The sequence below is a fragment of the Diaporthe citri genome (genome assembly GCF_014595645.1).
Source record: "Diaporthe citri strain NFHF-8-4 chromosome Unknown scaffold_5, whole genome shotgun sequence".
In the NCBI taxonomy this organism is placed as follows: domain Eukaryota; kingdom Fungi; phylum Ascomycota; class Sordariomycetes; order Diaporthales; family Diaporthaceae; genus Diaporthe; species Diaporthe citri.
The window spans coordinates 3,160,406-3,186,428 of record NW_025064850.1 but is presented as its reverse complement, the minus strand read 5'-3'; the positions used below and the strand labels follow the sequence as shown (position 1 = coordinate 3,186,428).

Here is a 26,023-nt window from a genome sequence, read left to right as displayed (position 1 = left end):
AGTATAGACACTGCGCATAGTACCGGTGGAAAACAGAGCACGTAGCAGGCGGCTGGCACGAAGTCTTCCCGCTCCAGTTCTGACCCCCACACTGGCCGTAGAGAGTCTGCCCGTCACCATCCGCGACCGGACCCGGGACGCACTGGGCGTAGTAAGGGTTGGCGGTCGAACAATAATTAGATCCATAGCACGATGTTGGGCCGGCGTAGTTGGACCCGCCACATTGACCCCTTTATTGATGGCGAGTCAGCATACGATTCCACTTCGTGGTTTTCAGCGTGGGAATGGGAGACTCACCACTGTGTTTGGCCCACCGTCGCAGGAGGGTTTGTGGTGGCTGGTGCAGTCGCCGTTGTCACTGTCGTCATTGTTGTGGAGGCCGGACTTGTAGGAGACGTGGACGTTGGCAAGGCATTGCCAGCTGAGGTCGTGGGCAGAACTGTAGTCGGTGACAAGGTTGAGGTCCTGGAGGTTGTAGGTGACACTACTGTCTGACCCGGTGTCGTGGCAGTGGACGTGGCAGTGGCACTCGACTTGCTCTGTGCCACGGAGCTCACCGCACCAGGAATTAGGGTTGGACCTGGAACAGGGTATGTCGTGAACTTGGTGTAAAGATTGAATAGTATGCCCGGGTCATTGGCCCTATATAAGTCAGTGCCGTAGACACCTGAAGGCTGAGAAGTGCCCGTTCCGGAGATCTCGAGGTTGAAGCACTGCGGGTATGCCTGAGCCCCGTTGGCCTGGTTCGCTCCGTGCAAGGCGATGATCTCGTGGCGGAGAACATAGTTTCCCGGGGCGATGTCCTCTGGGATCTTGACCAGCCAGGACAGGCCGTTGGCGATGAGCGCGTCGTCGGCCCAGTAGCCAGGGTCAGAGCCTGATACCAGCCCAAAGCCATCGATCTTAAAGAACTTAAGCGACGTCTTGTCCACCGTTTCGCAAGGCCCGTTGCAATTAGCCAAGTAGTCGATGACAGGGCCATGATGAGACTCAGGCCATGTATCCCACTGGATCGAGATCGAGTCACCCGCTCGTACCGCAGCATGAGCCTTGCCTGGAGTGGCCGATCTATGACATATGATATCGGGAGACTGGAAGGCGTCGGGTGCCACGTAGCCATTGTCGGTATTCCCAGCCGTCCAGCCCATGACCTTGGGTGGATTTGGGTTGTAGGGGTCCGTGTCTGGGAGGAAATTGCGGTAGAATACACCATTGACAACAATGTTGGTGACATGGCCGTGAGCTGTCACGGCCACAGCCATGTAAATGGCAGTGCCTATGAGCCTCATTGTCTCATACATTTTGCATATAGTTTGGAGGTGCGAAATGAATGGGTGAAGATGAACTTGTTGAATTTGTGTCTATCTCTCTCTCTACACAAGCATCGGCTTCGGCTTGGAGAATATTCTTATATATCTGTAGACTCGCTAGGTGTTGACTGCTCTCGGCCGCTTCTGGTACAACAAGCCTCGCTTCTTGTTGGCGTCCCCACCGCGACGTGGAAGCAAGGGCGTTCAGTGAGGCTGAAGTTCTGGCCGGATTGATGTCTGGGATGTAAGCCGGGGCAAGGAACCAGACCCTGGCGCAGTTGACGCCAAGGACCCGACGTGGCGGTAGCCTTCCAGACTGTCCATACTCATTGGACGCCATAATCACTCCTCGTGAGCAGTATGCTGATGCCCTATAAGACAATTGTAGCCTGAACAACGCCCAATCCCTCGCGTACTTGGCAAGGGAGCCCACTATCGAGACACAAGGTTCAGTTGGTCGGTTATTTGTCAAGCTCCTCATCCATCTCACCAATTTCCATTCTTAAGCCAAGTCTTTTTCCATCACATGGTTAAAAAGAAATACGAGACCACTGTGAGTGGCGATGGCTTTGTTTGCAAAATACTACTTTGCTTTTTAGTCTGTGTTGAGATCATTTAGAGCTGCATTCCGCTCTTTCACTGAAGTCTAGTGCCGTGATGAGGGATTATTTTGGACGCCACAAGACATCACGGCCGGTTCCGAGAGACGGGAGCAAGAGAATGGAGGACTGTGATGAGACTGTGGATATGTTCTTTGGAGCACATGCGAATACTATCGCCTAGCAAAAGTATTTCATTTAAAAACAGGAATACATACAGAGCATTGCATTCAGAACCACACGTGGTATTACAACCCGAAACAATCTTGACATTGTGAATCTTTACAGCCCACCGGGGGCTTTGCTGACTCCATGACGCATTTCCAAGCTACGCTGGTAGCCGCTCGGGCCTTCCATATAGCTTTTGAAAAAATAAGAAAAAGCATACTTGCTGCCCAACTCACCTTTCTCATCTTACTCACCTCGCCCCTCAAGAGTATGCTGGATGTGATTAGACGCTGGAGCTGGAGATAAACTTGTATCGGATTTCGCCATTCGAGCAGACCTGATTTTCATTCAAGGGCATCGGATCCGCCCAGCCTTCTGTGCATAACCCAAAAGTGTTGTCTTCGTAACAGAATATGCTTCCGTCGGCCGCTGGACAGGCTTTCATACCATGTGCCCATGAAGGCTGGCTGGTCTCAGCAGGGGCCGCCTCAGATGTCGCAGTGCCAGTTGAAGGCATAGCGCTGCTACCGTACTTGGGCTGCCCGCTGGTGACGGCCCGCGCAGAGGTTGTCACGGTCATGAACGAGCTCGAAGAAGACTGCGGGACGCTCGTGGCCGGGACGCTGGTGGGAGTGACACCCAGACTGGCCGTGTTCCCGCTGCCCTGTGGGCTCTCAACAAAGGATGGGGGATCCGCCTTTGGGCACTGGCCGTTGCCGCTGGGACTGGGCTCCGCGTTGACTTTGCCGAATCTGCCGGGGTTGGGGATGTTCAGCAGCTGTCCGCTCTCGCCTGTTGTACAGGTCCCTGGGATGTTCGCTTGAAACACTGGGGGCAGCGAGTCCATGAACTCCTTGTCGTCGGTTCCGCCGACAATACTTACGGGAGCACAATTCATGTACATTTCCCTGTTGCCGATCTTGTTGAACCAGGTGAACGCAAAAGTTGCGTTCTCGGAGTTCTGAATGCCGGCTGGGATAGGGATATCGAATGACCGCACGCACTCGCTGCCACTGTCGTTGCCGCACTGCGGCCCGTTCTCCCTCCCGTCTTTGTCCTTCTCGACCGTCGGCAGGTTGCCGGCCGCCTTGGCAGGGCAGTCCCCGATGATAGTATAGATGGTTTTCCACTTGGTAGGGTCGGCCGGCGGCGGATAGTCATAAGTGACGCTGAACTGGCAACTTCCACCGCCGTGGACGGCAGCTATCCTGAACTTGACAGCCTGGGTCGTGCCGGCAGTCAGAGTTGTCCTCTTCTCAACGTGTTCCGAACGTCCCTGACAAGGGAAGGGAAGCGTAGCACTAAGCGGTGACACCTGCAGTAGAGGCGCCGTCTCGAGGTTATACGGGTGGGGCTCAATCATGACCCCATGGCCCGTGGCCACAGTGGCGATGCCCAACAGAAATGCGAGTTGCGATGGATTCATGGTCTATTCAAGACTCCGTGTTTCCGATTGAAATGGTGGTTTTGGTGAAAATTTGCCTAGAAGTGAAGCTTTGCCTCTGATTTGAAGTAGCTTAAGATCGGTGTGTAGATGGCGTTTCTGGGCTAAAAAAAAGGTTGTGATGGTATTGACAACTTTGGATTTCCGGGATGATGATCTCTACATGTTTATATAATTACTGTGCTTGTGCCGGGTGACTTAGTAGATACATTTTTACAACAATTCACAATCCAATCCACAATTACGGAGCATGTCTAAAATCAGTGGTATCAGTCCGGCTGTGACAAAGGACCATTGTATTTATTAACTATCGCAATTGTGTACGTGCCTTGGATTACCGCGACATAAATGTATCGCGGAACTTTTGAGTTGCCTGACAATAAAACAAAGTGAAAGAAAGCCAGAGGTGGCATTCAACAATTGAACAAAGACATTAATACCGCAATCTCTTGCTACCAATCTGTGAGGGATCGATGGCAACGTTTCAATTGCTGACTTCCGGCAAATCACCGAGTCACATCCAGGATTCGTTTCACCTGTTGACATGGACATCTGCGTTGCACATGAAACTTCACAGAGCGTGGATGTACAGTACAAATTGTCACATGAATGTAGGTAGGGTAGCTGAATGGTTGGGGTTGAAGAGACCGTGGAGAAATGTTCATCTTTGCTTCATATATACAGAATGAATCTTGTCTTGAGCTATTTACGGAATTCTAGCGATGACGCTCGCCTCATCAACAGCACTGCCGGCCTTGGACACTGCACCCTGAGCAAAGGCAATCTCGCCACGCTCATCATCAGCCGCGAAGAACGCAGCGGTAGCGAACGGCGAGCCGAGAATGCAGCCGCTGGGCTCGAGGCTGAGGGTGCAGTATCCCGCGTCCTCGTCGCTCTCGAGGCCGACCCTCACGTAGGAGCGGATCGGCACCTTGACGGTGACGGACTCGCCCTCGTTGACGCCGGCAAAGGTCAGGTCGATGGTCTCGTCGGCGGGGATGGAGTCGCAGGCGCCCGGCCACGAGACGTGGCCAGCGGGGCTGCGGCGGATGCCGGTCGCGTTGAAGAAGGCGGCCTCGTCGGCGATGGGGAGGTCGTCGCTGTGCGTGCCCGAGTCGACGAGGCAGGACGTCACCTCCCCGCCGACGCTGCCCGTGGTGATGGGGATGCCGTTGGACGACAGCTTGGGGGTGGGCACGTAGTAGCCGACGCGGCCCTGCTCCCAGGCGTTGGGGACCTTGACCAGCTCGCCCGTGTACTTGGAGGTGTCGATGCCGCCCTGCAGGCCGCCTCCGGTGTAGGTGCCACGCACGTCGGCCGGGGCCTCGTCGAACCACAGCGACTGGACGGGCGCGTTAATACGTCCACTTTCAAGCAGGTCCTGGCGGAAGGATGGACCAGTCGTGTTGCGCCCCGTCTCGTTGTTGCTGTGGTAGTAGGGCGAGACGCCCAGGATGCCGAGATCATAGATGGGCACAGGGCTGCAGGTGCCGGTGCTGCCGATGCGTTGTTGCAGGTAGTTCACAATCGCCACTGTGGTATCGGGGCTCTTTGTGGACTGTCCGGCGTTGTTGACGAAATCGAAAGTCTCGTTGACGGCAACATTGCCAACGTAGATCTTGTCAAAACCACCATACGCGTAGAAGGAGCTGAATGGCACCGGCTCCGACGCTGTGGATGAATGTGGGTAGTCCAAGTAGTCACCGGCTGGGACCGAGGCGTTGCAAGGCCCTTGGCAGCTAAGGCAGGTCAGGCCCCAGTTTGCAATGGAGTCAGGCCCAAACACGAAGAAGTTCTCGCTGCCCTGGTCGTAGACCACCTCAAGTGTGGTGTTGAGCGAGGGGATGAACACATCGGTTGAGGTCTTGTGGTTGGCCCCGAACCGGAGGTTGAGAGGAATGTGTACGGTCGGCACAGTCTGGGCGACTGCCGCGCCAACCGACATGACCATCAGCCCGGTCTTCATCTTGGACGAGTCGATTAAAACGAGTGACGACTACCAAGGGAACAAGCGAGTGCGTGGTGGGCTGCACAAAAAGAGGCCCTCGGACTGACAGGACCCATCTCATTTATGTAGTAGAATGAATCCCCCACTTGCATGTCTTGTTGGAAGTCTGGTATTCTCACACTGACATCAACAGATAGCGGCAGGTAGCATCCGGCCTGGAATACGAGGTGAGTGTCAAGCAGTGGGCCTGCTCACCTTCTCGCTCGAGAAGAGTCTTTACCAGATTTGTCGGTTATGCCGGGCCGAGGTCGATCTTCTCTTCTTTGTTAGTAACCTTAATCAAAAGCTTCTTCTGACAGTTATGCTCTGCAACCCACCCTGCACAACCACTCCTCAAGTCGCCAATCATTGCGTCCTCGCCGGCGGAGGGAAACCAGAGGGAAGGCTGAGCTGGGCTCTTCGTATAGTTTCGTACGAGCACAGTTTGGATGCAGCGTTGCGTTGCGTCCAACTGCCCGGAGCCGGTGCGGCCCAAGACCGTCGTCCCATGCTTAACTGAGTCGCCAAGCTGTCCATGGGCCGCTAGGTGAGCCCCTTTCCTGACCCCTGCTAGTCTCGCAGGTGAGCCGTGAAAGAACAGTGGAGGAGGCCGTAAAAGCGGGCACGCATCGTGTTGTGCCACACCACTTCGGCCAGGGACAGGGGAGGCCAGGAATAGCCGTCGGCTGTCAAAAATAGAACCTCGACTGATTAATGTAAATGCTTAAAAGATCAAGCTCTAGCATTCTCGCGGACGGCATCAGAAATCAGCTTCGCCGAATAATCTAGTGTCGAAAATCAGCCTGAGATGTCGAGGCCAATATGTTAATGGGGCTTCAGTCCAGTGGTGACTCTTCAACATACTTCTGAGAGTGTCGCATTTATGTGAAATGCTCACCCAGTCGCACGTCACGATCTCCACTTGGATTATATACAAGCGCGAGGTCGTTTCTCATCGCAGCGGGAATGCGCCTAGACACTTGCACACTCAGTGTACTCCAAGAAATCTAGGCACGAATTACCTGTGCACTCACGCTTGACTTGAAGCAGGCGTAGGCGTGTCATTCCTGACCTTGACAGTCCTGGGTGCCGTTATAGAAATGCAATGATCATTGGCGCTGCAGGTGAGGACTAGATGGAGTGCAATTGCTTCGATGCTGCTGGGACAATCGCATGTCCCGTATGTGTACCCAGGGGACCCATGATTCACTGAGCCTTTCCAAGTATACGGCCGATATAAGTGAATAAGAGCGGTCAATGTGTAATGAAAGGCCTCCCGGCTTGCAGGTGTTTGTATCTGTCAGATATCTCCGGGACCGCTGACAGGTTCCAGTTGAGTGGTCACAGTTCGAGAAGAAGGCCAGCCAACCTTGGGAGAGAGCGAGTTCTGGGCCAGGAGTCATATCCAATCGATCTACCGATATACACTTTCTATATGGTCAGAAGTGTCGTGAGCTTTGCGCTCTGTAAAAGTCGGGAGCCGGATTTAATGTGTAATAAGCCGCTACTGACGGAGGGATTTCAAGTTACTCTGCTTTTCTGCGCTGTTTGCTTTTTGCGATGTGCTTGTATACCAGTGAAGGTGGCTGTGACTTGAGTAACAATCTCATCATACCCATTGGTTCTTCAATCCCCAATGTATTCACTGTGCAGGTCGGCCCCGTATCTCTCCTCTTCTAGCATCAATTAACGAGATTTGATCTCCCAGATTCCAACCTACCTTTTCTCCAACATCACAACCAACACCCCCACTATTGAGCACGATTTTTCCCTGACTGACGACCTTACTAAAGGACAATCATACATCAACAATGATCACCAAACTCATCTCTCTTTTCCTCCTGCTCTCAGCAGCCACGGGCTTGGCTCCCTACCAGCTGCCTCGAAATGCATCTGCTTTCCAGCAGCGAAACCTCGACACCATCAACAAGATCTACAACCTCACCACTTATCCAAGCAACCTGGTCTTCCTGCAGAATGGTGTAGATGCTATACCTGCTGGCCTCTTCGCAGAAGATGTCGTCGGCCGAATCACCCCTATCGGCAACTTCAGTGGTAGTACGTCCATTCTAAGTACTAACGTATGCCATGTGTATCGGTTGAAAGTCTAACAAACAAATCCCAGTCAATGACACGGAAGAGTACTTCTTCGCCCTGACCCCCGACCCGGCACCCCCGACCTACGCCACCTGGACCAACGCCACCGTCATCCACTTCGTGTCCGAGTGCCCCGAGGTCGCGGCGTCGGTGGTGTACGGCAAGACGATGGGCGTGAACGCCTCGGCCCCGGCGACGTACCAGAAGCGGGTCTCGACCATCAAGCAGGTCGCGTTCTGGCAGTTCGACGACGACGGCGCCGTGCTCAAGTTCGACGCCTGGATCCCGACCCTGCAGCAGTGGTGGAACACGACCCACGATGTCGCGCACTTCCCGGTCGACGAGGCTTTGGTCCGCGCCCAGCTTTGTCAGGCTACCCAGGCCACGGTGAGTCGCCCCCTGCCCGCTGCCATCGTCAAACGATGGGTCTCGTTCCACAGTGCCTTACCGGGAGACAACGCAGAGGGCTGACGCATTCCTCCGACAGTGCACCGGAGCCAACAAGCAGTGGGACTCTGCCGACGAGTGCGTCACCGGTCTGACCCAGAAGCCCATGGGCACGTTTGATAACCTGTGGGGCGACAACGTCTGGTGCAGAGCCCTGCACGTCCGACTCACTCCGCTTCGACCTGATGTAAGTCGGATAGATTTTCTCTGCCAAGCCTCAAGCAGAACAAAGAAAAGGAAAACGCATCTTGGCATGAGCGTGCTACTGACCTGTTTTGCCAGGTTCACTGCGCACACGTCGGCCCCAATGGAGGAGGCAAGTGCGTCGATGTGCCTTACAACCAGGCCTACTTTGACGACGAGGCCTTGTTCGGTGATGCCTCTGGGGAGACGTTTGTCTGTCCTGAAGCATGGCCTGGGAACTAGGTTGGCGGGCGACAGATGCTAGGAGACTGATGGATCTCCTGCGTCGGGGGTGGACAAGGGATTAAATAGATATTACATCCAGTTTTGAAGCAACCCCAATTTTGAGATGGCATGGCTCTGAGGCCACTATGGTATTGTTATGGATGTGTCATGTGTTATCTTCCCGTCTGCATCCGACAATCTTGAAAGAATCATTGTGTTCATCCTGACCCAAGGGGACGTGTGTTGGGCCGGGACGGCGAATTTCAACCCTTTGAGACGAAACGTCCAGGTCGACTTGTTCCTCCCAAGTTGAAGATAGCACAAGCACTTGTGCAGATGATTCCGTTGAGCCTTTGTGAATATTGGGGAACGAGGCACTGTGGTATCAGTACAGCACAGCGAAGGGATATACAGCACGCGGCCAGATCACTTAACTGTACCATCCTGTGCAAAGTTGAATTCAAGGTTGTGGAGCTATGTACGGGCATAATCTACGAGCGGATTTCACAACCATGTCAGGCCACTTGCAGGGCTGATTCTAATTTCCCAGAGTCTTGACACCCGCCTTTCCAATCCAGTCGGCAGTGCCATTGGCAACGGGGCGGCGCTTCTCAATCCCCAAGACCGTCTCGATGAAGCTGCGCTTGAGCACACTCTTCTTCCGTCTCGCCAAAAGCTGAGCCGTCTTGAGTATGTTCTTGATCTGCCGTCCGTTGAGCTCCAGCTTGGCTAGCTCCTCCACATCCTGATCCGTGATCTCGGGCTTCTGCTTGGCGGCAGAGAGGAAGTTGCGCCAGATGTGAGCCCGCGACTCGGCTGTGAGATCTGGGTACTCGAGCGAGACGTGGATGCGGGACTGGAACGCCTGGTCGATGTTGTCCACGCGGTTGGTGGTCATGAACAGGATGCCCTCGTAGTACTCGAGCGTGCGCAGGAAGATGGAGACGACCTTGTTGCGCTCGAGGTCGTGCGTCGACCGCGCCTCGAGGAACACATCGCACTCGTCCAGCAGCAGGATGGCGTTCCACCGCGCGACCAGCTCGAGGATCTGCGACAAGCCCTGCTCAACTTCCCAAGGCTTCGAGCCCAGGTCGCCCGAGCTGAGCGTGTGCAGCGGCACGCGAAGGTTCTCTGCTACTGCCTCTGCTGTTAGCGTCTTGCCCACACCTGGCGGGCCGGATAGCAGGCATATTATGCCTCGGCCCTTGCCGGAGATAACATCATCGAAAGTGTCTCCCCCGTCCAGCTGCGACTCCGAGAAGGCCATGATCAGCTCCTTCTGATCAGCTGGAAGAACGAGCTTCTCGAATGCATCTCGGTTCCACGTGATCTCGTCGACCTGCTCGACGTAGAACTCGAGCCACTCTTTGCGCTTAAGGGAATATCCACGGGTCCGGGACCGTGCGAGCATCTGGTAGTATGGTGTAAGTCTGAGTTGACCATGCTCAGAAAGGCCGTGCTTCCGTCGATGCTCGTGCAGACGCTCCAGGTCCTTGGCCTTCCAATCCCTTAGCCGACGTCGGCGCCACATGTTGCTGCGGTTGAAAGAATGGATGTCTACGACGATGCGGCCACTGAGCTGGATCGGGACTTCGTTTCCTTGCTGATCCCAGGTGATCGCGGTGCCATCGTATCTGCCAAATAAGATATCGGGTCAGCATGAGTTTCATAAACCGTCTCACCGAACGTGCAATTACTTACGCTTTGTAATGGTGACCGGCTAGCTTTTCAAAGAGCTTACCCCTCTCTATCAGACTTGCCGCAACCGCTCTCTCGTCTTCGTGGAAAGTCAGAGGGAAGGCATTCAAGCCAGTGATCTTCTTGGCACCGATGAACTCAGGGACATCGATCCGCTCCGTCACACGACCGAACTCCTTTCCGCTGTAATCGACGCAGTCGCAAAAGAGGCCCATGAACTTGCCGCACTTGTTCTCCATGTACTGCGCTTCGCCCAGCTCGAAAGCGGAGAGAGGTCCCTTGTGGGCGGCGAGGATGACGGAGCCGGGCTGGAAGATCATCCTGCGTTGTCAGTTAGTAAGATGGATTCTGGCGAATGACCAGAATGACTCACCAGAGATGCTCAAAAGTGATGACGCCGTTGAGAACGTAGTCCTCATAAGCCTTGATGCTGTCACCGATCTCATATTGGAGGATGTCGTGAAGAACGACAAGATGCTCCTTGGTTGTTGTGTCCAGGTCAGGGCGCTTCATGTACTCCAGAAGCTCAAACCAGCGGTGGATGAACGGCTTGAAGGGGGCCTCAAAAGTCAATCGCTTCAGCTCGCATGCTACGCCAGGATAATCCTTCAAGACGACGTCGCCGAGGGCCTTCTGCAGCCAGGGGCTCTGCACGACGATGGAGTGGGCCTCGAGCTTCTTGCGACCGTCCTGGCTCTTGACGTTGCGCACGAGCACCGCATAAGTGTCCGTCACGGCGTTCTCTGCCGGCTCCGCGACGTCCTCGGGGTACTTGTTGACCCAGGTCCAGACGCCGTCTTTGTCTTTCGACGACTTGTAGATGTTCTTGACCTCGCTGACCGATCCCACTGGAGCGTTTGTCGTCTCCTTGTCCTTATCCTTTTCATATTCCTCAGGCGTGTCGACGGCACTGTCCTCGCCTTCTGAGCTCTCCTCGACCTCCTCGTTGACGTCGGTCGTTTTCATCAATGCGGACAGTTTCTCGAGGCTGAGCATACTGGGAGACCCATCCTTGCTGTAGTAAACAGCAACTTTCGGCTTCGTGTCTGCCATGGTTGCGAAATCAAGGCTGACTATGGCAGGAGAATGAAGTTTGAGTGACAAGTTGAAAGTCACAAGTCGAGGGTTGCTCTTTCAGGCCCGAGTCGAGGGAAGGTGCAACCCGAAAGCCGGCTGCTAAGTCTCCCCAGATGTCAAGCTCCCCAACGCCCCTCCTTCACCTGGTATTTATATTTGCAGCGAGCCACATTTTAGCACACCTGCCTCGTTTCTGAGTTGGCCTCAGTGATCCTTTGACTGCAGCTTGCAGCATCCAACTCGTCAAGCATGCTGGCAAGGCAACAGCTGCACATCCATAGGTTTACGGCATTCACGTCAAGAAAAGCTAAGACATGGGTGCAGCATCAGCACTAGGTCCAACGAGGTTGGATCGTCGTGAAACACTATGGATAGCTGCAGGCTGCTGCCTGCGAGGGCTGATTTGCCCCACAACTCAAAGGCTGAACGACCAGGCAAAGTCACCAGGGATTGGCCAAATTTGAAGTGTAGTAACTGAGATCACATGCTTGAAACCATGAAGACAAGAAAAGTTGAGTAGTAGGGCAGTTTAAAAGCAACTATTCCAGACCAGCATATGACAAGGCATGGACAGTGATAGTCACATATCGCCACCATGCTCCAAGATGTGGTACACATTGGTTGCCTGGCATCCGTTCCACTCCAGGCTTCCAATCCTCTGCCTGTGGATATGACAGCCTACAGGTTTGCATGCAGTGTAAGTTAAGGTGCAACGACCGTGATGAAGAATGTGCCATGAAATGGGAAGACGGAAAGTTTGATGTGATAGTAGATTTGGTGCTGAAGCATCTAAGCACTGGCTTGATGATGATCCAAGTGATGTGTGGGTATTTCCTCTTCACACCATCTAACACGAACAAACAAGTTTCCTTCCGGTCATCAAGCTGCATTTGGAGCTGGTGTAGGAAAGAATACCGCAACTTCGGAAAGCGCATAGACGTGGAAAGCTATCGAGTGGGATGACCAGTAATTGTGGTCCTTGGTATCCAACATCTCTCGGGTTTTGAAACGTGTGGTTGGTATTTGCTGCTTTCGTGGATGTCGACTCTGTTTTACGGGCTGGTGCGATCCTTCCAGCCTCGCACAAGCTCCGAAGTCCTGGAGATACACGTACCAGGCTGATTCACACTCATCACTTGAGTTGCTGGGACTTCCTAAGAATTTGGGCACAATTCAAGGAATACTCGGCTTCGGACACCGATACCGGCCAATGAGTCGTCGGCAACTGTGCCACAAATCTGCTGAAATGTTTCATAAGAAAAGTCGAAATGTATGTAGAGGTGCAAATAAAAAATTGATAGAAATTTTGGTGTCTGAGGGTGGTCAGGTTCTCGCAATTGTCGGTGATTATTGTCTCGATGGTGTTCATCGGTTGCGCAAAGCCAGGGACAGATTGGGCTCTCTCCCTTCAACGAACAAAGACATGCTCAGCAATTCTGTACTTGCAGGTGTTAGAGAATGCAACGGAGCATATGGGCTAGGTCTAGAGTCGTTGTCCTTGGGGCAATTGATGCTGCTCGTGGGTGTGGTGATGACTGGACCTGGCTCCACTGAGGGATTTATCGCGCTGTTGAACGAGGGCTCGAGGTCGCCAAGCTGCGTTCCTGGGGTCCACACAATCAAGACGCTATAAATTTCGAAAAGCTGGTCATGCTACTTCAGGTTTGCGGTGGTGCTTTGATGCATTGAGTGACCAGATGAGTTTTGGCGGTGAGGACGGCGGACTTGGCTGGTGGTGCTGGCACAGGCTTAAGTATTAGCGGTGCCTGGGCAGTGAGCACCTGATGGGTGGAAGAGGACGCGACGAAGCTTTTGAAAGATTACGATCCAAAGTCTGGTGTGGCGCCGGCGTCGATGAGGCCACCGTGGGCCCGGCCACGTCGTCGATACGCGAGAGGCAATGTTATTTGATGTTGAATTGAGAGGCCCATAACTTTAGCTTCGGCGCCCGTTGGCTCCCGTGGGCCCGGGGACCGATTGAGGGCGATGGGGGCTGAAACGGCGGGATGCCCTGAGGTCCAATACGGCCCATGCCCCTGTCGACGGGTAATGAGCTGTCATTAGAACATGTGGGCCCGGGACAGGCCGTCCCTGCAGACTGCCAACCGGATTCGATTCCAATCCACCCTCAGCGCGCCCTGGCGAGCCCTGCTTAGATTTCTAGCCCTTGAGATGCCGAAGCGAGTCGATCAGGGGCGAGCATATCGCTACCTCAGTTGTCGACTGCACGACTCACCCTCAGGGCGTTGGTTGCCTCTGGGCATTGGCAATATGATGATCTGACCTCCTGTCCAAGCTTCTCTCCTCCTCCAAGGTTAATCCTTTGTTTCCTCCGTCCATCTACCTCAAAGACAGGCAGACAAACAGGCGGTTAGACTGACCAACCGACCGACCCTGGGGCAAGAATCTGCCCGTGCCCGCCCCCTTGCCCGCTTCGCTCATTCTCACCACCGCTGGGCTGAGCACCGGCAGCGATGGCATGGCAACCATGGGAGAAGTTCAAGGCCGACCACCCCGCCACGGCGGACCGCATGGTTGATTCATGGGCCGCCGTACGGCCTTACCTGCCTCCGGTCAACTTCATCACCATGCACTACGCCTACTTCATCTTTGTGGGGCTCATCTTTGCCGGCATCTTCTACGGCCTGTCAAACCCGACCCATAGCGTCAGCTTCGTCGACAGCCTTTTCCTCGTCTTGTCTGCCTTCACCACGTCCGGCCTCAATACAGTCGACATCAGCCAGCTCTCAACCGCCCAGCAGGTCATAATTGCCTTGATGATGGTCTTGGGAAGTCCCGTATTTGTCTCCATCTTTACAATCTGGCTCCGCGCCCGCGTCTTTGAGAAGCGATTTGAGGACATTGTGGAGGCCGAGCGGAACAGGAGGATGAAGAAGACGGGCGCCATTGTCGGTATGGCTGGCGCAATGATTGGTCTGCCCGTCATGTCATCATTCAAAGCTTCCAAACGGAAGGCCAAGAAAGGCAGACACGAGCGGCGCGCCGAGGCAGACGCGTTCCATCTGTCCGGTTTTAAATCCCGCGATAAAAACCTGGACCATTCCCGTAACGAGAGTCATGATGCTGCACCAGGATCCGGCATGCTGGGTCCCATCCAGGAAGGCCAGAAGCTCGACGTCTCCACCAGCTCCGCCGAGCCGCTCTCGCCCAAGTCAAACACCACCACCAGGCGGAGGCCCTTAAGTCGTGACGACGGTCGCCAGTCCATGTCAGAGGGCTTTGACTTCAGGACCTTTATCCACGAGAACAAGAAGTCTGTCGGTAGGAACGGCCAGTTCTTCGACCTCACGGAGGAACAGCGCGAGTACTTGGGGGGCGTCGAGTATCGGGCCTTGAAGATTCTCTTCACCATTGTCTGCGTCTACTTCGTCCTCTGGCAGCTCCTCGGGGCCATCGCGCTCGGCGCATGGCTCTATGTGCACAGCCAAAGCATCACGGCCGTCAATACCCAGAACTCGTGGTGGGCCGGAATCTTCCTGGCCATCTCTTCGTTCAACAATGCCGGAATGACACTACTCGACGCAGGCGTGGCTGCCTTTGACAACGATGCCTTCGTCTTGACCATCGTGACAATCCTGTCTCTTGCTGGAAATGCTGCGTTCCCTGCGTTCCTCAGGGCGACCGTCTACTTCTGCAGCATCGTGTTGAAGATGTCGGTTGATGACGAGGACTATACTGTCTGGAAGGAAGCCTTCGATTTCATTCTGAAGTACCCGCGTCGTCTGTACATGATGATGTTCCCTGCCAAGGCCAACTTTGTCTTCGTCACCATGTTCTCCACTATCGCGGTCATGGACTGGGTTTTATTGCTGGTTCTCAGCATCGGCAACTCTGCCATCGAGGCATACCCAGTTGCGAAACGAGTAGGGCTGGCTGTCTTTCAGGCACTGAGTAAGTTACCACACGCCGCTGGATCCCGCTCCAAACGCAAATGAATTGCCTCGTGGAGACACTTTCGCTAACTTTTATGCCTTTAGCCATTCCCTCGGGAGGTTTCGCTGTTGTTCCGGTATCGAGTCTCTATTTCGACGTTCTGGTGTTGTGGGTCATCGTGATGTACATCTCTGCCTATCCAGAGATTATTGTTATGCGTAATTCAAATGTAAGTGGCATCTCTTTTTAGCTCCCTTGTTCCTGCCGGACTTCTTCCTTTTGTCTGAACTGTATTTGTGGTCTCCGGCCACCCACCTCCTACAAACCGTGAGCACCTCTCACTAACATTATCCAGGTGTACGAAGAACGGTCGCTGGGAATTTACACCACCGAACCCGAAAAGAGCGAGGACGGTGACTCGACAATCAACGAGTCGACAGATGAGCTCCTACCAACCTCTGGACCCCTCCTATCCCCACCCACGTTTGGCGTTGCCCTTGGCCCGGAGCGGACAGCCGTGTCTGCGTCGGGCGTATCACAAGCAAAATCCCGCATGTCCACCAAGTCCGTCAAGAAGCTGGCCGCCGTCGGCAGGCGGGGCACCTCCTTCGTGGGCAAGCAGATCCAGAACCGGATGAACAACTTCCAGGGCGTGGGCGTGACGACCAGGCCGCGGCTCAAGCGCTCCGAGGAGATCAACTTCGACGAGAAGCCCGGGGCGGCCGGGGCGGCCTCCACCTCGACGCCCGAGGGCCACGTGAGCCTCGTGTCGCAGCACCTCCGCGGCCAGCTGTCGCACGACATCTGGGCCATCGCTTTCTCGCTGTTCCTTATTACCCTCATCGAGACGTCCCACTCGATCGCGGACCCACGCTCTTACAGCGTGTTCAACTTCATGTTTGAGATTGTGTCCGGGTATACAAACATCGGCTTGTCGATAGGGCTGCCGGACCACTCGTACAGTTTCTCCGGAGGCTGGTACACTGGGTCGAAGCTCGTCATGATCGCGATGATGATCCGTGGGAGGCACAGGGGCCTGCCCGTCGCGTTGGATCACGCCGTCAAGCTTCCTGGGTGGGACAACGTGAAGAAGCAGGACGAGGATGCTGAGATAAGGCGGAGCATGGGTAAGAGTCGGGCGAGCTTGGAAATATAGACTTTAGAATAGAATTGCCCATTGGTGGGCGGTAGATAAAATATATTTTACTTCTATTCCAGAGTGCTGCGCTACGCTACGTAGTACTTTGCAAGGAGGCATTCTGCTCCGGACGGTAGATTTTCACAGTCATTCTAGCGCGCATGACGACATCCCTAGCCGGATCTGTGGACAATGATGTGATAAAATCTTGTAGACCCATTTGTCCAAGCACGCCCGACGTCAATATCTGAACCAAATACTCCAACATGTCTCTTTCTCAAACATCACGCGCGAGGGATGTCCAGGACTAGTCAACTACTTAGTAGGTCAAGTCCAGACAAGGACACGTCGCATCTCAGTTGGGAACAATTTTCAACCCGTACAAGTGGCACTCCGCAAGACTCGTGGCTTTCTCCAGGTAGTCTAGCTGGGCCTGCCTTGCATATACTTGTGAGGTTTCCTGACCATGTCTTACTATCAGGACAGCTCTTCTCACATACAGGATGTTCACGATTGGGACAGGCAACTGTTGGTCGCCGGCACATTCTCATTATAAAGCTACTTGTGCTGTCGACCCCTCGATCTGTGATTATGTCGAGGGTCTGTCCCACCAGTATTACTGTGGTCCGCCATCCTTCACTGTCCCTGTGCCTTCCTCTCTCTCTCTCTAGCCTGGAAGCGGAATGTCAGCTGGGAATCACCTCCTGGTGCTTATGTATGATCTTACTAGTCCGCCCAGCGAGAGCTTGAGAGACCCTTGTGCTTCTCCGGGTTGAAGAAGGGGTTCTCCATCTTCACCGTCTTCTCCTCCTCTGAGAGAGGGCCGATGATGCGACGAGGCATGGCGTTTGTCATGTTGGTAGTGGGAGTAGTCTTGTGGTCGTGATAGTCTCGGAAAGGCTTCTTGAGCATCGAGTTCGTGTATTTCTTCTGCTGGGCCTTGGTATCCTTGTTGTAGTTGCGAGACTGATACGGCTCGGCTGCGTCTGCGGCCCATCGTGAGTTGACAAGACCGTTGGTCGTCGGCTTGGGCGCCTTGTAGGTTGACGCCTGAATGTTGTTCATCTGCTGGTTCGCCATCTCCTGGTCATCAATGGCACCAGGAGCCCAACGAGAGTTTGCGAGGCTGTTGGTCGTCGTCATGGATGCGTTGTCGGTTGCCGCCTTGACGGTCACCAAGCGATGATTCGGCTTCTGATCGTCGATGGTACCAGTAGCCCAGCGAGAAGCGGCGAGTCCCTTCGAAGCCCGGGTGTCCTGAGAGAGGTTGGCATAGGCCGAAATGTCGCCATGAGCAGACATTCTGAGGTTGTGGTTAATGGTGGGTAGCTTATAGATAGATGACGAAGAGGGGAAAAGTGAGGTATTGTGACCACAGAACTAGAGGACGATCTCAGTTTGTAGAGAGCAGATGGAAGGTTGCTCGGTTGAGGGACAGAACCAGAATTGGGACGGGGGCAAGATCTATTTAGGGGGATATTTAAGCTGGTCCTGGCAGAGGTGAAGCTATTCACTTCTCGCCGGCACCCAGGGTTTTTGAAACTATCAGCTAGACCACATTCACTAGAGAGTCTCTTCACTTGCCTTGAATACCCACGTCGCTCTTCTAGAATGTTGGAATCTGCTTCCAAGTGCTTCTTCGAGACGCTGTCATTCTATAAAGCTCAAAATTTCCATAACACGAGTGTAGAGCACCAAGACATCCTCACCTGGACTTAGGGATCGCCTCTCAAAAAGTGAGCTTCTGATTAACTCCTTCATCTAGGCACCACAATTTCCATATGTAAGCGAATACTTGGACATGCCTTCTCTCAGTATCAGATAAGAAGGATATCCAGGGCTGGCCATTTACTCAGGAGAACAAATTAAAACAATGGCATGCCAAGTTTCAGTTGGTCTCTACTCTCAATAGAGGCCATCCGAAGGGACTCGTACCTTTCTCTAGGTGAACATTTAGATCGTCCAACGGGAGTGTAGTCTGCCTTGCAAATACTAGGAGAAGGAGTTCTGATGAGCTCCAACTATATGGATGGTTTTGCTCCACATCAAGCATTCACGGTAGGGATATCTAATTCTTGGTCACCAGTACATTCTTATTGAGTACCCGGTTGTCTATTGTCTCTCCACCCGTTGATCTGTGTTCAGTCTAGGATGCCTCCGGCTAAAAGAGTATTGCCACCGCCTTTCACACCCCGGATTCTATCACTCGTTCGCCCAGCGAGAGCTGCCGAGGCCCTTGTGCTTGGTCGGGTCGAAGAAAGGATTCTCCATCTTGACCTCCTTCTCCTCTGCCGAGAGGGGACCGATGATTCGGCGCGCGGTCGCCGGCGTCGTAATGGCAGGAGTCCCGCGGGTCTTGTTGTCTGGGCGAGGTTGGTTGAGGGTCGAGTTCCGAGGCTTCATCTGGTGGTTCTTCTTGTTCTTGTTCTCCTGGTCGGCCTTGGCAGCCTTCTTGTTGCCAACCTGGCTCGGTTCGGCGGGGACAGCAGCCCAACGGGAGCTCGCAAGGCCGTTGGTTGCCGGGGTGGTCGTCTTCTCGTCGGAAGGCGTGCTAATGGCCATTGCCTGGTCCTCCATCCCACTAGGAGCCGAACGAGAAGAGGAAAGCTTCTTCGGGACCCAGATGTCCTCCTGGGGAAGCTTGGGAAGGTTTGAAATGCCACGGTAAGACATTGTCGTCGTTGTTGATGTAGTGGGTAGTTTTTTAATTAGATGACGAAGAGGGGAAGGTTGAGTTGTGTGTTGTTGAGACAACAGGACTAGAGGTGCCGATCTGAGTCTGTAGAAAGCAGACGGAAGGTTGGTCGGTTGAAAGATAGAATCAGATTTGAGATGCGAGGAAGGCCTAAGGACGTATTTATACTAGTGCTGGCAGAATTGAAGCTATTCACTTCTCGCTAGCGCCAAGAAAGTTGAACGTTTTGCTAGTTCAGGTTCACCAAAGAGTCTCTTCACTTGCTTTAAATACTCACATCGCTTCAAAGGCAAACGGTATGGTCAGTCACTCAATTGCTTGTGACCGCACTTTGCGTCAAGGACAAACAGTATCGCCAGTCACTTAATTGCTTGTGGCCTGCATTCATTTTAGCTCTGCGCCATTAATTTACTTTGGATTTTCACTTGCTGGCTATCGTGGAAAGGAGTCCGTCGAGAGGTGAGTCCGTCGAAAAGGGATGCGGCGTCGGCAGGAGGAAGGGCCCAGGACCCAACTCAGTCACCCTTTCCTTGACCACCTGGAGGGGAGATGATACGATTGGACGAGAGCTAAGCTGTCTGGACTGGGGGGGGGGGCTGCCCACTACCTATCTGGCGTTCACTTTCGGGGAGCTTGACTGTTTGCTTGTTTCTTCCCCTTCCATATCGAGGGCGCGACCAGATCCACTCCTTTCGTGGTGGGTCTGGTCATGACCGACCACCCCTTTGAGGTGCTCTGATTGAGGCTCACTGCTTGCAAAGACGATATCATCACTTCTTAACGCGTCCACGCTTGAAGTCGGGCGTGCCCGGTGGGGCGCGTCCGATTGGGACCATCAGAACACTGCCGCACCATCCACAAGGCTGCTGGGGAGTTTTTCTTGGTGTGACACGCCGATTTGGCGACGCATGCGAGTTTGGGCCTCACTTTTCACAAAGCCATACTTCACCTCTGCGGCCATTTGCGGGGCATCCGTGGCGGAGGGTCCAACTCCCACACGCCACAGCAGCGACTGCCGTTCAACACGGCAGCACGCGGTGCTCATCGGGTCGGTAGCTGGGGCCTGGCGCTTGGCTCGGAGCCTGTTGATCAGGAGCTCGCGATCGATCACAGCTCCCCTGGACTTGCTACGCGCTTACACTGGCGAGAGGGTGATTCCTCACAGCCTGCGTACCTGTCCTGAGCCCTGCAAAGCCGTGCCATGTTGGGTTTCTCCCTGCTTCAAGGGTCCGTGGGGGAAGACACTGGGCTGCTGGCGAGAAACAGCTGGTCCTGTGAGAACAAATGCCTGGCACTTCAGCCAAGGGCGGCTCAGCCGTCCCTCTGTTTTCGGATCATGGCGACCAAGATACTCGTGGCGGTCAATTTTCAATTTTTGGAACCACTCGTCCTTCAGACGACTTTACTCATTTTCGTTGCAGCCATCAACTTGCTGTTGATACGAGGAAGAAGTTATCTCTTACTCACTCACCCAGACTTTAACGCTCCAAGAATCCTCACAATATTGAACCCTGCGATATTGACAGTGGGACTTCACATTCTGATGGTGCAAACCCATCTCAGCCAGGGCGAATCAGGCCGTCCTTTGTGATTGAGCATCTCATCCGCACTCGAGCATACCTAGCAAGCTAACTTCCTTCTCAAGGTACACCACCAGCCACAGTCGCGATCCTGAAACCAGTTATCTATGGAAATCAATCCAAGAGTTTATCTGCAAAGCACAAGCAACACGCATGTGTGTCCAGTCTTCGAAGTTCTGAAGTTGCACTTGGCTCGGAGCCCTCAGGAGTCATGAGAAAGTTGAGCGAGGAGACCATGGGCCAGTGTTTGAGTTCAAAGGGGAGCAAATTCGGATTTTTCTTGGGCTCGAGAATTTTGGATCGGCTTTTACGCTCGCTTCAAATTGTGTGAAATGGGCCGCCTTCATGGTTACGTCCGATGATGTGCGCAAATCATGAAGCGAACTAGGTCAATTCCAGCTTGTGAGTTTTCCAACTCTATTCTCGAATAAAAAGACATGAAGTGCCACTGACCTAAGGAAAAGGCGCTTTGCTTTCTGTGTGGGCTTGCGCATATGAGGGCAAGCTTCTAAGGACAAAACCCACAGCGAATACCATGTTCCCCCGCGTTCTGCCCGCAAAGCCCATTCTTACAATTCTCATAGCAATCATCCCAGTCGTTGTGGAGACCTTCCTTACACTCCGTAGGCGCCTTACGACAGCCCGTACACCTCCAGCGATCGCCGCTCTTGCTGCACTTGCTGTTGTTGCCGAGCCTACATAGGGGCTTGCACTGTTCCTCGGATTGGAACTCGCTGTTCTCGACGCAGTCGCTCACGCTGCTTCCGCCTTGGCCGACTTGGCTCAGGCGCGAGAATTCATCGGGGTCGACGCGCGCGGGGTCGAACCAGTCCTCGTCGACGGGGTTGACCCAGATTTCCTTATCCAAGCTATCGGGATCATCGGGGTTGATCGACCAGTCCGTCGGTGGCTTCGAGGGGATGGGCTTGGACGGCATAGGGGGTTCTTTTAGGTTGAACTGCTGCATGATCCACATGGCCAGGGCGGCGAGGGTCCACGAGTGGGCGTTCCGGAGATTGAATTCATAGCCGCTGTCACCGCCGTTCTTGGACTTGGAGACGATATCCTCCGGCTTATACATCTCGTTGCCATCGCAATGCGGCCACGAAATATCCTGCCAGTGCGCCGTTTCGTGGTAGATGGTCGCCGCACGCACCACCTTCCCCCACCTGTCGATCTGCTTCTGCAGGGTCGGGAACCCGTCCGCTTCCTCCTTTATCGCGTGGAGGCTCTCGAACGCGGGGGCGTCTGGGATATCGCCCAGCCACCATGGACATAGCAGGACGTAGTACTCGGACCACAAGTTCCCCGGGAAGCGCCACGTCTTGGCTGCTGTGCCAGCCTTCTTTCTAGGGGAATACATGCACGGCTTCCTACGGAACGTATCCTGTACCTTCTTCGGCATTTTCTCTGCGTCACAGTAGAAGTACGCGTAGATGCCCCGCTGGCCACCACCGTTGTGTGCATGATAGTGGTTCTTGAGGTTACCTGATATCAGTGTGAGCGACTGGACAACAAGTAGTAAGAGACTCGGAGAGATCCTCACCCCAGATGTGGTCGACACCGAGCAACGGGACCTGCCCTGACTTTTTACCAATGTACGTATCCAGCGCGTTTTGGTACTTGTTCCATCGCGTCCACTCCCACCCAGTCTTGGTGATCTCACCCGCCTCGTTCCAAGCCTCCAAGATCTTGGCCTTGTGGGGCTTCGTGCACGAGGAATGAATTTTAGGGTCGACGGCAGCTTCGGGCCAGATGAAGTCATCATCACCCCCAATCTCGCTTTTGGGCGGCTCGACCAAGCCCTCCGTATCCAACGTGATAGCCCAGTCCGTCGTCCCCATGAAGTTGAGATCCTTGAACTTCTTGGTGCGCCTCTTCTTCTCCTCGTCGCTCATGTACGCCACCCACTCTGTCTCGTTGTAGACCAGGATCGTACTCTCACTCCTGTCGGTGAAGACCTTGGCACTGGGGTTCGTAGCAATGATCTCGCGGATCTCCGAGTTGGCGATGTAGCCTGCGGTGCCTGTGCATCGTCCCTTGGCCGCCCCGGACCCGGGACCGACAAAGTTGCACATGGGCCCCGTGCAGCCAGGCTTTGTCATCTTGAAGGAGCGCCCGTAGCTGGTGACGCCGACGACGACCTTGTTCGACGGCGCTCCGGCTTTGGTGATCATGGCGAGAGCATTCATCGTCTCCGTCATGTTGACATGCGACCGAAGACAGTTTCCAGACGGGCATCCAGGGGTTGCCCATCGGTTGTCGTAGTCCCACTAACACGGTCATCAGTTACGCCCAGGGATATACTCTAGACTACAGGGTATTCGTGATAGAATTACCTGGCCGTGTAGGTCGTATGTCATGTAGATGACATAGTCGACAACCTTCATGATCTTATTGATGGGGAACCCCTTGAGGTACCAGAAGGAGGCCGGCGCGGCGAAGGAGATCGAGTACTTGTCCTTTGACAAAAGATCTCTCAGTTTAGCAAGGAACTTGAGATAGTCGTCGCCTTCAGCCGGGTCTCCGCGAGGAATGTCGGGCAAGTCAGGTGCCGCTGGATATTCCCAGTCGATGTCTACTCCGTCGAGACTGTTGTCTTGGATGAACTTGGCGATGTTCTGGGCCATCTTATCTCGATTCGCACTTCGAACTCCGGCGCGGAAGATCTGGTAGGTCCCTGGCCTACGATAGTGTATAATTGTGAGACAAGAGAACACCTATGGTGCAAAACAAGGAGATCGATCACATACTCAGTAGAGAAAGCCCAGCCTCCAAAGGACAGGATTTTCTTAGTGCCTTTGATCTTCTTGAATTCGGAGAACTGGTTGATAGTAGGGCCCATGTCGACTTGGTAGCTGTCCTTGGTGACAGTGGCAAATGCAAAGTGGATGTGCGTGTACTTGGACATGTCGACGGTGCGTATACTGACCCGGTTGCACGGGCGCGATACGCCGTACCCTTCAAAGTAGCCGACCTTGACGAACTCTTTGGGCGGCTCCTTGTTGTTGACGATATCCATGCCACAGTTCGAGATGCAGTTAGGGCCCCCGGGCGGCTGCGGAGCTCCCGGCGCCTGTCCCTTCGGAACAGGGCGACAGAACTCCTCGGTGGTGCCGCAGAAGCCGTATACGGAGCAACAGGAGTTCAGGGGACAAGGATTCAGACTCGCCAGATCGGTCCCCGGCCCCGGCATGGTCGTGCCCGGCTTGACCGGTCCGCAAGCAGCATCTTTCACTGGCTCCGGCAACGGCGGGTTTCCAGAACTGATGCAGATGCGGGTATTAAGCTGCAAGTTACCACAGCCACCCCAGCCCCACGTCTTCTTGTTGTATTTCTCCAGGTCGTCGGTCGTGATGAGCCCCGAGTACTTGTCGGTGATGGCCCAGCAGCTGTCGCCGGAGCCGATCTTGTAGGTGGCACAGTTGCCGTTGGAACCAGGCTTCGGCACTGGAAAATCACCCTGGGAGCAGCAGACGAGCTGAGGGACCTTGAGGGTCGTGCAAAAGTCCTTTTTCGGGTTGAACTTGAGCAGATTGCTGACGGATATACCGCAGCGGGAGGCGAGGTCAGCACAGAGATCGCCTGATTTCACCTTCTCTGTGCGGCAGTCGGCACGTCGGTGAAGCTGATTGAAAGTGGTACGAGTATCCCTGGATTCTTTAGTAGAATCCACGGAACCGATATTGACCGTCTTCACGCGGGTCGATAGAGTGTCCGACTCGAATCCATCCATCGAAACGCACGTCGAGTTCGCCCATTGTCTCACAGCACGCTGTGCAGCAATAAGACTATCTGATCCCGAAGCGGCCACAACTCCAACATTCGGCGCTGCTAATCCGCAGCCTTGCACCAGAACGTAACCTGGGTAGTCTCGGGACTTGATCACGTCGTTAAACGCCTCCAATAGGGGTGACGTTGGAACTCCCGAGCCAGCGTAAACACCGAGGGTGGCGGGCGTATCGGAGTTGTATAGGAAGTACAGCGTCGGTTCCTGGGCAGAAGACTTGATCTTGGGCGAGTCGAGGAACGACTTGAGCTGCTCAGCCTGAGACACGATGTCCACGCTGCTGGCAGACTTGGTCCCATAATTCTTCCAGGCAGCCTGGATAGGCTGCTCCTGTTCGAGTGGTTCACTCTTGCTGGAGTTGTCAGACTGGCGGCGGACGATTGCTCGCCAGGTATCTCGAAACTGAAACCCTCCTGGCCGAGCGTCGCGCTTCTCAGACTCGTGCTCGCGGGGGGAGGACTCAGTTCCCGTAGAGGAGGCGGTCAGAGCGCATGCCCCAATGCTCTTTCCAGTCTCCGGATCGTCGAGGAGGTTAAAAATGGCAAAGGAGAGCACAAGCGGCGCGTCGCAGTAGTCCAGCCGATCAACAGAGTGATAAACAGTCCAGTTGGCGGGATCTGGTCCGGCATCATCACAGAGGCTTGGGCAGGGAGGCTCACCCGAGAAGAAGACTGAGTTGCCGGGTCCGCCCGCCGTAGCTGGGTTGACGGTAATAAGGGCGAGGGAGGCGAGTTGGGCCAGTCGGAGGAGCATCTTCTACGGGATACTCAGTCTAACTACCATAAGCAATCGAGACTAACATAAAGCTCTCCCAATCCAAAGGGCATCTTAAATACTTTGTATCATTGCGTTTGACTTACTACTGATCCAAGGTACCTAGCCCCTGTTGCTGATGGACACAGTCAAATCCGCCTTAGATTGCTCTGACTGGGAAGCATCGTTGCGGTTCCGTAAAAAGCCTCGGTGTGTTCCTGAAGGAGACAAAAGTAGGCATCTGCTGCGCCGCGTTCGCGATAGTAAAAAAACAATTCAGACCTCGTTATCCAGGTTCCTGTTCCTCCTCGTAGGGTCGTGAAACTTGTCTGAGTCAGACATAGTACTATTGGATCACTGCAGATCTTACCTGGTTTAAGAATATGTTTACAGTAACAATGTTGCCTTGTTGGGTGCAATATGCCCCCCGGCGCCTATTTGCTGACATCCTGAAGTCCCAGATCTTGTACTCCCCGTCCCCAAGAATCTCTCGCTGTGACTATCTAGGAACAGCACCTCCGTCCAACTTGTTATCCCAAATTACAAAATATCTTCTTAATTTTGGGGAACATTAAGGGTACTAGGTTGGATCTCTGGGAACCCAGGCATGGCTAACCAGCCTCTTACTTACGCTCATCCCTTCGCCCTAGCTGGCCATTTCTTAGTGCAAGTGTCAGCTAGGGAGTAAGTTGAATTGGGAGCCTCTGTCTTGGATTAGTAAAAGCTGTTTTTAATGATGTTGCTAAGGGAGTAGAGCTGCTACTCTAGAAAGACTAAAAGGTACTTACTTGTGAGTGATTCTCTAGGATAGGGGGAGTACGAGACCTGGGATGTCACTTATTTGTAGCTACCTGAAGTTCCAATAGGTGACCCTGTTGGAGATGTTTAATGCCGAGAAGAGCTGTGCCGTGAATCCTGCTAGGATATTGTCGGGATGA

The 26,023-nt window shown here is 54.0% G+C and overlaps 9 protein-coding genes across 9 annotated transcripts; 2 read left to right on the top strand and 7 right to left on the bottom strand.

Moving 5' to 3' along the window:
* Positions 1–176: 176 nt before the first annotated feature.
* INS49_011485 (uncharacterized protein) lies at positions 177–1,289 on the bottom strand (the record flags this gene model as incomplete). The annotated part of the gene is made up of 3 exons (XM_043172200.1): positions 177–230; positions 298–465; positions 558–1,289. The coding sequence occupies 3 exons, from the start codon at positions 1,287–1,289 to the stop codon at positions 177–179; spliced, it is 954 nt and encodes a 317-aa protein (XP_043023945.1).
* Positions 1,290–2,360: 1,071 nt separating this feature from the next.
* On the bottom strand, positions 2,361–3,503 carry INS49_011484 (uncharacterized protein; the record flags this gene model as incomplete). The annotated part of the gene is made up of 1 exon (XM_043172199.1): positions 2,361–3,503. The coding sequence occupies one exon, from the start codon at positions 3,501–3,503 to the stop codon at positions 2,361–2,363; it is 1,143 nt and encodes a 380-aa protein (XP_043023944.1).
* Positions 3,504–4,227: 724 nt separating this feature from the next.
* Positions 4,228–5,487, bottom strand: INS49_011483 (uncharacterized protein; the record flags this gene model as incomplete). Its single annotated transcript, XM_043172198.1, has 1 exon — positions 4,228–5,487. The coding sequence occupies one exon, from the start codon at positions 5,485–5,487 to the stop codon at positions 4,228–4,230; it is 1,260 nt and encodes a 419-aa protein (XP_043023943.1).
* Positions 5,488–7,319: 1,832 nt separating this feature from the next.
* Positions 7,320–8,478, top strand: INS49_011482 (uncharacterized protein; the record flags this gene model as incomplete). Its single annotated transcript, XM_043172197.1, has 4 exons — positions 7,320–7,566; positions 7,634–7,992; positions 8,093–8,239; positions 8,335–8,478. 4 exons carry the CDS (start codon positions 7,320–7,322, stop codon positions 8,476–8,478), a joined length of 897 nt encoding a protein of 298 aa, XP_043023942.1.
* Positions 8,479–8,998: 520 nt separating this feature from the next.
* INS49_011481 (uncharacterized protein) lies at positions 8,999–11,211 on the bottom strand (the record flags this gene model as incomplete). The annotated part of the gene is made up of 3 exons (XM_043172196.1): positions 8,999–10,094; positions 10,162–10,479; positions 10,532–11,211. The coding sequence occupies 3 exons, from the start codon at positions 11,209–11,211 to the stop codon at positions 8,999–9,001; spliced, it is 2,094 nt and encodes a 697-aa protein (XP_043023941.1).
* Positions 11,212–13,709: 2,498 nt separating this feature from the next.
* INS49_011480 (uncharacterized protein) lies at positions 13,710–16,285 on the top strand (the record flags this gene model as incomplete). Its single annotated transcript, XM_043172195.1, has 3 exons — positions 13,710–15,147; positions 15,234–15,358; positions 15,485–16,285. The coding sequence occupies 3 exons, from the start codon at positions 13,710–13,712 to the stop codon at positions 16,283–16,285; spliced, it is 2,364 nt and encodes a 787-aa protein (XP_043023940.1).
* A 708-nt stretch (positions 16,286–16,993) lies between these two features.
* Positions 16,994–17,569, bottom strand: INS49_011479 (uncharacterized protein; the record flags this gene model as incomplete). Its single annotated transcript, XM_043172194.1, has 1 exon — positions 16,994–17,569. The coding sequence occupies one exon, from the start codon at positions 17,567–17,569 to the stop codon at positions 16,994–16,996; it is 576 nt and encodes a 191-aa protein (XP_043023939.1).
* A 900-nt stretch (positions 17,570–18,469) lies between these two features.
* INS49_011478 (uncharacterized protein) lies at positions 18,470–18,940 on the bottom strand (the record flags this gene model as incomplete). The annotated part of the gene is made up of 1 exon (XM_043172193.1): positions 18,470–18,940. The coding sequence occupies one exon, from the start codon at positions 18,938–18,940 to the stop codon at positions 18,470–18,472; it is 471 nt and encodes a 156-aa protein (XP_043023938.1).
* Positions 18,941–21,156: 2,216 nt separating this feature from the next.
* On the bottom strand, positions 21,157–25,085 carry INS49_011477 (uncharacterized protein; the record flags this gene model as incomplete). Its single annotated transcript, XM_043172192.1, has 5 exons — positions 21,157–21,173; positions 21,242–22,030; positions 22,089–22,815; positions 22,882–23,227; positions 23,296–25,085. 5 exons carry the CDS (start codon positions 25,083–25,085, stop codon positions 21,157–21,159), a joined length of 3,669 nt encoding a protein of 1,222 aa, XP_043023937.1.
* Between the last annotated feature and the right edge of the window lie 938 nt (positions 25,086–26,023).